This window comes from Xiphias gladius, unplaced genomic scaffold, assembly GCF_016859285.1.
Source record: "Xiphias gladius isolate SHS-SW01 ecotype Sanya breed wild unplaced genomic scaffold, ASM1685928v1 HiC_scaffold_131, whole genome shotgun sequence".
Lineage (NCBI taxonomy): Eukaryota > Metazoa > Chordata > Actinopteri > Istiophoriformes > Xiphiidae > Xiphias > Xiphias gladius.
In genome coordinates this window covers 1-10,545 of record NW_024401623.1, presented here as the reverse complement: position 1 = coordinate 10,545, position 10,545 = coordinate 1, and the positions used below count along the sequence as shown (strand labels likewise).

General features: G+C 43.7%; 2 protein-coding genes across 3 annotated transcripts; one reads left to right on the top strand and one right to left on the bottom strand.

The window, feature by feature from the left end:
* Nucleotides 1–900: 900 nt before the first annotated feature.
* Nucleotides 901–2,330, top strand: LOC120787222 (peroxiredoxin-1-like; the record flags this gene model as incomplete). The annotated part of the gene is made up of 3 exons (XM_040122910.1): nt 901–1,066; nt 1,274–1,404; nt 1,935–2,330. Coding segments are annotated over 3 exons (380 nt in total), but the record flags the coding sequence as incomplete, so codon positions are not given.
* Nucleotides 2,331–4,544: 2,214 nt separating this feature from the next.
* On the bottom strand, nt 4,545–6,602 carry LOC120787223 (transcription factor jun-B-like). 2 transcript variants are annotated; one of them, XM_040122912.1, is made up of 2 exons: nt 6,092–6,600; nt 4,545–5,827 (listed from the first exon to the last, which is right to left on the bottom strand). In XM_040122912.1, the coding sequence occupies exon 2, from the start codon at nt 5,787–5,789 to the stop codon at nt 4,896–4,898; it is 894 nt and encodes a 297-aa protein (XP_039978846.1). In that variant the 5' UTR covers nt 5,790–5,827; nt 6,092–6,600; the 3' UTR covers nt 4,545–4,895. The 2 variants fall into 2 exon arrangements, with proteins under 2 accessions (XP_039978846.1, XP_039978845.1); XM_040122911.1 differs by having other exon boundaries at nt 4,545–6,602.
* Nucleotides 6,603–10,545: the final 3,943 nt, after the last annotated feature.

Below are 10,545 nucleotides of genomic sequence, written 5' to 3'. Positions count from 1 at the left end.
TTTCCTACAAAACAATGATGCTCTGAAAAAGCTTTTGCACACTTTGAGCTACTCAGCTGTCAGATATATCTAATATGGATGGTGTTAACAATTTTTGATCTAGGTGTACTTTTAAAGGTAGTGTGCACTAGGGGGCTCTGATATGAAGGAAAATAAAAATATTGGATCGGGACGTTGTAGATATCATCAGATTAATAAATGACTCACATCAGGACGTTCCTATTTGGCAGTTTGTAATTACTCCATTACTAGTGAGGATTTTTGGCAGATCTGAAGCAGCACCCACCCCAGTTTATCAGTTTATCTCCTGTTACTCAGCTACTCTGCATAGTCTTGATAAGTTCTGAGGTAACGGCCTCTGAATCAATCTGCACTTTCTGTAAGAAAAAGAGATGAGGAATTTGGGATCATGAATTGCACAACCTGGACAGTTCTAGATGCAGTGTACTGTTTTGGAGTTTTGATACATGTTGTTTGATTTGACAGATTTTGTGGGAATCTTGCTCAGTCGGGCCACCTTCTGCCTTTCTGTGTAATTTGACTTAAAATGTCACTGTAGGTTTTAAGGAACCATCTTTACTCATTGATTGCATCAATTATAAAAGTCACATTTCAGCTTTCTAAAAGGTGCCTTTATTTTGCAGCATGATTTCAGTTCTTTGGTTCATCTGTACCTTTTTTTTATAGACACATTCTTCTGTTGGAGGTCTTGGTACCATTCCACACCCTTTTGAAGGCTACCTTGTGGTCTGTGTGTAACATCTCCTTAGTTTAGTAACCACAATTCTCCATAAAATACTTCTACATGCACACAGTCTTGATGGGAGGTTTGATTTTTGTAACATATTTTAAGTACAGTACATCAAGTTAGAATACGCTACAGTAACACAGTCTTGTAAGGCTGTTTTGGATTTGCTTATTATATTGTAATTTTTTCCTACAGGATCAACACACCAAGGAAGCAGGGAGGTCTGGGTAGCATGAACATCCCCCTTGTGGCAGACCTCACCAAGACAATCTCCAGAGACTACGGTGTGCTGAAGGAAGACGATGGCGTCGCATACAGGTCAGGCAGACAGCTTGTCTTTTTTTAAATAGAAGGTTTTGCTGCAAAGACCTGGTAGTCACTGTCTAGCGGGAGCTTGGTAGCATGATTTACCTCTGCTCTATGATTACTATAATGACAAAGTAAGTACTTTAAATTGTGTAGAGCCTAAAGGATGTAGATGTAACAATTTTGTGCAATATTATAACCTCAGTTTGTGCCTCATAGGGGTCTGTTTGTGATTGACGACAAGGGAATATTGAGGCAGATCACCATCAATGACTTGCCTGTGGGTCGCTCTGTGGACGAAACTCTGCGCCTGGTCCAGGCCTTCCAGCACACTGACAAACACGGAGAGGGTGAGTAAAATAGGGTGTATGCTGTATACTCCCAGTGTAATGTTCCAGCATCAGTAAATGTGACCATTGCAGTCCAGTGCTACATGCAAAAACTCAATGCCATTTATTTATTTATTTATTTATTAATTTATTAATTAATTAATTAAAGCTTTCTTTTACAGGAACCTCAAAATCATTAATTTGTAACAAAATGCAATAATCATGTTTCAAATTGCACATCTAATAGAAAAAAATTTCTACTGCCCCTACTCAATAAAGCTTTTATTTGATGCTATTTGGGATTTTCAGAAAAGTTGCACTGCACATTTCAAACCTAGCATGTTCATACTTAGGGGGGGGCAATTTAAGTTAACCTACCTACAGCTGTAACCTGACTTGGAGGGTTGAGTTCAGAGACATGGCCTTGCATTATTAGTTTACCCTCCTGGGTATTTACACATGTACTTTGTCCTCAAGGTTTTGCAAACTTCATTGTTTGCCATGGACGCCTTAATGTGCACTTTATCCTTTTTCTCTCTCTCTCCACAAAGTGTGCCCTGCTGGCTGGAAACCTGGGCACGACACCATCATCCCTGACGTCGAGAAGAGCAAAGAGTTCTTCTCCAAGCAGTAAATGTGAAGGTCTTCTAGTTGACCTCCTAATTGTAGCACTTGCCTTTAGTTGAGAGGTGTCCCTGTGAAGGAGTATCTCATGATGTCTAGTCTAATCTATTCAACTCCACAAAATTTCAGAACTTGTTAGAAAAAGGTCCTTTGTTGCAACTCTTATCTTTGTACGTCCAGTTTACAATTGGTGGGGCGACTTCATAGTCTCAAGCACTGAAAGTATAGTTGTTTTGTTCCTTTTTCATAAAAAGTATCGCTGTTTTTCCTTGCTCTCACGACTCATTTTGCCATCTTTTATTAAAGCAATGGGAAAATTGTGACTAAGTGTGTTTTGTTCGACAAACGTATCAGGAGGACTCTACAGTACGCGATCAGCCACAACATTAAAATCAGCTGCCTAATATTGTTTAGGTCCCCCTCATGCTGCCAAAACAGCTCTTCGTCATGTTGCTCAAACCATTCCTGAACAGTTTTTTTTTTTTTTTTTTTTTTTTTTTTTTCCTCAGTGTGGCAGGATGCATTAACCTGCTAAAAGAGGCCACTGTCATTAGGGAATACTGTTGCCATGAAGGGGTGAACTAGTTCTGAAAAATTGTTTAGGTAGGCGTTATATGTCAAAGTAACACCAAAGGTTTCCCAGCAGAACATTGTCCGGAGCATCAGATTTCCTCTGCCAGCTTGCACTTCTTCCCATAGTGCATCCTGCTGCCATCTCTTTCCCCCGGGTAAATTATGCAAACGCACCTGGCCACTCACAAGATGTAAAAGAAATTAGGATTATCAGAGCAGGCCACCTAGTTCCATGGTCCAGTTCTGATGTTCACGTGCCCATTGTAGGCCCTTCTGGCGGTAGACAGGTGTCAGCAGGGACACCCTGACCGCTATGCAGCTACGTAGCCCCGTACACAGCAAGCAGCTATGCACTGTGTCTTCTGACAGCTTTCTGTCATAGGCAGCATTAAGATTTTCAGCAACTTGTGCTACAGCAGCTCTTCTGTGGGATCAGTCCAGGCGGGCTAGTCTTTGCTCCCCATGCACATCAGTGAGCCTAAGGTGCCCATGACTCTGTCGCCAGTTCACCGGTTGTCCTTACTTGGACCACTTTTTGGTAGGTTCTAACCACTGCACACGGGGAACACGCCACAAGACCTGCAGTTTTGGAGGTGCTTTGACCCTTGTCAAAGTCTCTCAGATCCTTACACTTGCCCGTTTTTCCTGCTTCCAACACATCAACTTCAAGAACTGGATGTTCACTTGCTGCCTAATATATCCCATCCATTGACAGGTTCCATTGTAACGAAATAATTCATGGTATTCACTTCGCCTGTCAGTGGTTTTTACATCGTGGCTGATCGTCGACATTATTAACATCATTCCAATTGCGTCCTCTAGGTGGTGCCATTAATCTTCCTGAGCCCGTTCTTGGGGGGCTTCCAGTTTGGTGACTGTACAAGTTGGAAGTATTATTTTGCCAGCAGACATTTGTGAAATGAACTTCGTGTGTCGGTCCTGGCCCCCGTGCCTGGCGGAGGCTCTGAGTACGTCATGAGGCGGTGGAGTCTTGGTTAATATGGGAGTTATTGTGCCGGTTGATTCAGCATAACAACGGGCTGTTGCCAAATGGCACTGAAACTCATTGGGAAAGATTGGATTATTGGAAATGATCTAACCCAGACCCTCATGACTGTCCCAACTACATATACCTATCACTGTTTGAGGAGAAGAGTCATCTACATTTATCCCACTGTTTATAATATTCTTACCCGTGTGATTATACCTTTTTTTTTTCTCCTTTCATTGAGGAAGTAGCATTGGATGACGCCCGAGTAACCACTATCTCTTATTTATAGAAGCAGAAAGACAGTGGGATATCATCACCGTTCAGATGCAGTAATCCTGATGTATGTCCGAGTTTATACAACTTATTGGGCACTTTGTGTTCCATGTGGATCCTACATATTATTTGTGACCTCTACTATTCCACAACAGTTATGTCTGCCGGCGTTTGCTTGGTACTAGTTCTTGTCATCTCAAGCCGGCTCTCAACCATCAGACAGAAAGTCTATTCTGCATATTTGTCTGGAACTTTTTGCAACCCTTTTTTTTTTTCCTGAACTCGTGTTCTCACGGCTTGTTTTGGGAAATTGAAAGCAGATTGGGGAAACTCCCTCAACTCGAATAAACCACTAATTGACAAACCTCTTCACTTCCACACACATTGCGGTGTGAAAGGGGCGTCAAGGGGAGAGCGCCGCATTTCTTGACTGGCAATGTAGGAGGGAGTTCCCGGAAACCTGTTCGTGATGTGACGTTCGTCAGCTAAATTGACCATATTTGGAGTGACGTATGTACGTCAATAGGGAAACAATCCTACGCTTGGACGTGTCCAACGTCAAGCAACTGCTACTGCTGTAAACTTATCTGCTGACCAGAAAGATCACAAGACAACGGGGTGATTGTTCAGACCAGAACTGCTGGAATAAATAATTGCTGGGAAGTGGCAGTTTGAAATACACACAACCTCAATAAGAAACAACACCAGATATTTCGTAGTTTCATAGTTTCATTTACTTAAATATACTGTACAAGTAAAAAAAAGACAGGCTCATCAGGCTCAACCTGACGAACACAAATAACTTACATAAGAAGCATCACAAATGCAATCAAAGAAAATGTAAACAGGCAAAGCCAAGACGACACTTTCAAAAACGTATTTAAAAATGCCCTAAGTGTTTTAGTCTTGTATTATTTCTGTGTAGGCTGCTTTTCTTTCAGCCGAAGAAACCATAATGATCCAGTTCTCTCTCTCTACTATGTATAAAGACATTGTTCATTGGGTTGTCAGTGCAGTTCTTGTCCAGTGTTTTTAAAAGTGCATTGTTTCTTCAATAGGATTTCACTTTGGGCGCTAACATGAGCTGGCAGCCACTGCTCACATGTGTCATGACTTTCTGTTTGAGCTGGGCCACCTGCTCCCGCAGTAGAGAAGCCGTGCTTGACAGTCCGGCGTTGTCTGTTTTCAACACTTTCACCTTGTCCTCCAGACGGGCGATGCGCTCCAGCTTGCGCCTCCGACACTTTGAGGCTGCGAGCCGGTTCCTCAGCCGCTTGCGCTCCGCTTTGATCCGCTCCTGGTTCTCCAAGTCGATGGGGGACATCGGCGGCGAGCCGTTGTCGCTGCTCTGCATGTCGGGGACTGTCTGGGGCTCCTCTTTCAAGCCGCCGAAGCGCTGCGAGTGGAGTCCCGCACCGGCCAGGGAGTGTTGGAAATGGTGAGATCCGTGCGCAACGGCCTGAGGATGCTGGTGGTACTGGTGGTGGGGCAGGTAGTTGATAGTGGTGGATGGATAGCTGGCTGCAGACGACAGGCCGGGGTTAGTGGTGCAGCTGCTCAGGGTGGTGTACTCGAGAGGTTCTGGCTGCAATGAGGAGCCGAACACAGAGGCTGGAGCCGAGCAGGCAACGCCACCGGTGCCGATGGACACGTTTGGTGGAGCCATCTGGTTCATCTTGTGTAGGTCGTCCAGCGCTTTAACAAACCCCTCAGCAAAGCCCTCCTGCTCCTCTGTGATCCCACGGTTGTATAGGTACTGGGCAGGTGTCGGCGTTGTAGTGATGACCCCGTTGCTGTTCTGGATGATCAGTCGCTCCAATTCAGGAGAGGCGAGCTTGAGGGAGCCCACGTCCGGCGCCCCAGCTGAATAGAAATCGCTGTCGGCGCGCAGGTGCTGTGACTTGAAGTTTGAGTTCCGATATGAATCGGAGAAGTTCAAGTTCATATTCTGCTTTAGCAGCTTGTAGTCTGGCAGGGCTGCGCCTGGATGGCCATAAGCAGAGAGAAACGAGTCGTCATAAAAAGGCTGTTCCATTATTGTGGACATATTTCAAATCAGACAGTCAAATAGGCTACAAGAGAGCTCTGCAAAGATGCTGCTTGGACACCGAGGCTTCAGTGTCCCAACTGATTCAATCTCCAGCACAAAGTCCCGCTGTATTATTATACTGAAGACCAAAGTTATCAAAAACAGAGCAAAACTTCCAAAATAGTGGAACTGTACTGTACCAAGTCGTCGATTTGTACCTTTGGTTGGATTCAAAGCGGAGTCCAGTGACTAATTCAGACGTTTTCAATCCACTCGCGCGTAGGAGAGTCTTTTTCTGCTCTGAATCCGACATCCACTACTGTTTCCTCACTAGTGACAGGCGGCCGACGCGCTCCGCCGCATTTATACGGTCCGGGTCCTCGAGCGCTCCAGCCAACCTGCTGATTGGTTGTGTCTGCTCCCCGCCTCCGGGATGTCGGATAGACTCGATGACGTTGTTGCCAGGAACAGGGACTGTAAACAAGACGAGGCCTATTCGGCGTGGGGGAAACTCAACCTTGGTAAACACACAGAAGAGCGTGAAGTGCACATCCACGCTCCTTATTATTTATTAACAAGTCCGTTTAAATGTTCCCCGCAGGTCGCAGTCACTTCAAACACAATGGGCCTGTTCCGGTCTCGCTGGGACACCTCAGCCACTCCAGCAGCCACTTTGCCTCTTTGCCTCGACAACAATCCCATCGGTTAGGATATATAGCCTACTCTGGCGCTGAGTCATGCGATCCAGGCTGATATCGACCGGTCCATATATGGGTATCCTGGCGCACCAGTTCCTCCCTGACAGGAGCGGGAAGCCAATCCCATCCTGGCGCGCTTCCAGCTCCCCGGGATGTGGGAGGCGGAGGAAGCGCGCTGCCGCCCTCCTTCGCCCCGCAGGCAGGGATAGAGCGGGTTGGTGGCGTTACCTCTTAGGCGTACTGTCTTCAAAAACGCGTGAAGCATAATGGGTGTCTGGCAAGAGAGGTTACATGCTCGTGTGGTGAAAACAGATATCTAAAGATGACAATCGGACAGGAGAAATACTCAGTCATGGAGGGAGATAATACTCAGCAAACTAGTTAAGTGTTGCCCACCAAAAACTGCTGAAGTACTTTTAATGAATCCTGCCGGTTTTTAGGTGGTTGTACCATTAAAATGAAAGAAGATGCAATAGCTCATGTCTAACTGGACCTTACTCTTCGCCAGTTGTTGTTTGTTTGGCTTTGTTGTGTAGACTGAACTTAGTGTATATTCCTATAGAATCTACGGGAGCGTGAACAAATGACGGAGCCTCTAAGGTATTTGAGAGTACAGACATGTCCCCTGAACTGAACACCTGTTTGAAAGAAAGACGTATTTGTCTTCGCTGTACGGTGATGACCTCTGAATCACCTCCCAGAGGGCCATGCGCCCATGCACGCTAGCATCTTCTAATTTGACTTTGCAACCTCCTGCTTATAGTCGACCTATCCTCAGGTCAAGCTTGTGTGCGTGCCTGCGTGCGTGTGTGTGTTTATTATTGATTTTTTTCCCCATTATGGCAGGACATTATCCATTGATATTTTTTTGATATGTGTAATAATTTGACTGAAGTTCATTTTTAATAGATCTAAATATTTAAAATCATTTTATAAGTTAATTTAAAGGTACCCCCCACCCAAATAAAAAACAAAAAAATTCAGTTAATTCAGTTCTCACACATATCAGCTGTAAAGTTAAACAGATAAGTAGTAACAAGTTAAGGTTAAAGGGCATAACGCATAATTACACTGTGGGTAAAACAATCCAAAGGTAATTTCATTCTCTCCTCAGCAAGGAAAATGTGGCACATAATAAGGTAATTACTGTTTTTTTTTGGTCTCATGGAGCTGGGGAATTTGACGGACATTTTACACTTTCTTCTATTTACAGCTGTAAAAAGATGGCCCAGTTACTGTCTGTATTTTGAGCTTTAAAGGGGCACTCCAGTGATTTAGTACTCCACTCAAATAAACTTAGCGGACTCACAAAATACACAGATTTAAAAGGAACGGTCGGAATCGGAATAGCAGAGACCCAGATATCCTGACTTTTAGTCTCCTATATGGGGTAACTTCCAGAATCGCTGGATCCTACATTTGCCATAATGCAAGTTAATAGCATCTTTCTTTGGACACGCCTGGCCTCTCAAATGCCCACTTCTGTCAAATCCCCCCACCTCCAGTTTGAAACACAGTTTTTTTTGCTGATAACATTTTATTAAACTCTCAAAATGATACTGAAATAACCCTGATGACATCACTATGACATCATCTGGGTTATTTTCTCAGATTCCTCCAGAGCCACACAAGGCATTATACAACTGTTTTATGGGTTAGGTAGTACATCTCATGACAAGTGCACTTCACGTGTGAAATCGTTGGACTTCTCCTTTAATGTGTATTTTTACTGTATAGGTGCCTGGTCGTGGTTAGTGGTCAGGTAGTTCAGCAGTTTCATTCGATACTTGTTTTAAATAACAGGTTAACCTTTTCTTTTTGAATTGTGAATGGGGCTTTCCCTCATATAATAAGACCAGTTTGACCTTTAAACCTTTGCCATTATCTTTGCATCAACTACTCATTTACATGAAATGTTAAATCAGGTGTAACGGTTGAATTTGGCCTCACCAGAGATGCTGCATTTTAGGCATTAAGCAAGTTATTTGGAATGTCTGATGCAGTATCAGTCATATCCAGTTGCACGTCCTCAGTTTGTGGGAGCAAACGTTACAAAGATTTGGCCAGCTGTCACGCAGCGGTCAGTTTTGGCCGAGCTCCTCCCACTCAAACAATGGTCTAATGTGCCAGTCAGATCTCCTGTCAGTGAGAAGACATATCAGGGGGAAACAGGAGCAGTTTCATGGAAACAGAGAGAGGTATCACTCAGTGGTCAGTTCCAGTTTCAGAGTGACCTCAACCACTCCCTAAAGGTCACTAGAGTCACTGATTTGAGATGTCATGAAACTACAAAACTTGGTATCGCATCTGGTTTCATACTGATAAATGATCACTTCTGATAAGACTATAAATAAATGGCTCTTATGTTGACAATTCTTAGGAATATTCATTTAATATATATATAGTTTTTTTCAGTATGAGACTCTCTGCATGTGCTAGAAAACTCTACTATGGAATATTTTTACATGTAACTTTCCTGTTTGAGACCCTTTATAGACTCTGAACAATTTCTTGCTCACGTGAACATGATAACGTGGCTATGCACAGAAATTCACAGAAGCACAGTTAAAACACCTCATACATGCAATTTTGTCACTTCTTTTGAGCGCAGGCGTGATTCAGGCTGACAGGCTCTTGTTACCAGAGAACAAGCGCAACAGCAGTAATATGATGAAAAAAAACGTGAAAGCAACAGAGGTGTGTATAGGTGCAATCCTCCTCAGCTGGCCCCTCTGGCAGAGACATATACAGACACTTTTTCTGTTCTTCATTGGCTATTAGCACATCGCTGGGGTATGGGATAACTGCCGGCTGTGCCCAGGACGCATACTGAGGGAAGGAGAAGTGAACTGTGGGATGTGGAAGCAAAAGCATACATGAGAGGAATTAATTGAAATTGATACATTGTACTTTACAAATTGTTCACTTATAGGAAAGTCTGTAATGTCAACCTCACATCTGTACCTCATTCAGTTATGAATCATGCTTCCAAAATATGCTTCTTTTTTTTCTTTTTTTTTTTAACTGGGAATTCAACTATCTGGAAGCGGCCAGGACTGCTAACAGCTGTTCTAACCACAGTATGAGGTGAATTGCAAAATCTTGAAGTATCTAGGTCAGGATGAGGCTAAAGAAAATTAGAGATAATCAATCAAATTAGGGATTTGTAGTTATAATATTAGGGTTGTCTTTAATCAGTGGAAGAATTGTGATGGTTTAAATTCATTTTGCTTGCATGAATACTCACTTGTCAGAAGAAAAAAAAAAACATTTTGGTAACATCCTCTCTGACCATTCTCTATAATTAATTCACTGAGTTCAAATACAAAACTTTTGTCAGAAAAGGGCAAAACTGAAGAATGCCTGAAAGCTGCTGATGTTCATTTGGCCTTCATCACAACTTTAACTCCCTCCTTTCCTTCTCGCCTCCCACCACAACCTCTGCAGCTTATTCAGGCACTAAAACACTGGTCGGCTTTATTAAATGAACTAGAAGTAACCTTTCTCCTGCATCTTTGGCAAGGTCTTCCATGCTGGAAGCTTGTTGACCTGGAAGTGGCCTGTAGGTGTGGTGAGTCAGGTAGGGGTGTGCGTCAGGGCAAAAAGATGGCTGTCCCTGCGAGGAGAGGACAGCTCACTCCCTCACACGGCACATTAAGTCAGAAGACTGTTAGTCAGTCCTTAAAGAGTGCGTGGGTCACTTAAATTAAAGCTAACAAGCAACGATTGTCAATTTCTCTTTCGCCCCCTCCTCTTCTCTCTGAACTGAATCGCCTCCCTTTTCCTTTTGTCTTCATCCCCTTCATCGTTATTTGGCTGCCCGTGGGAAATTGAACCGCCTAGTGTATGTAATCGCTTTAATGAAGGCATGTTTAATCAGCATATTCTTCGTCTGTAGCTCCCAGATAGTGCCAAGGAGCCTTGTAGCAATGAGAGACCTTTAGCACAAGACAAGATGATTGCTGGGGCCAAAT

What these genes read in the sequence shown, in the direction of transcription:
- LOC120787223 (XM_040122911.1), bottom strand. Translation starts at nt 5,891, where the DNA reads ATGTCCACAATAATGGAACAGCCTTTTTATGACGACTCGTTTCTCTCT.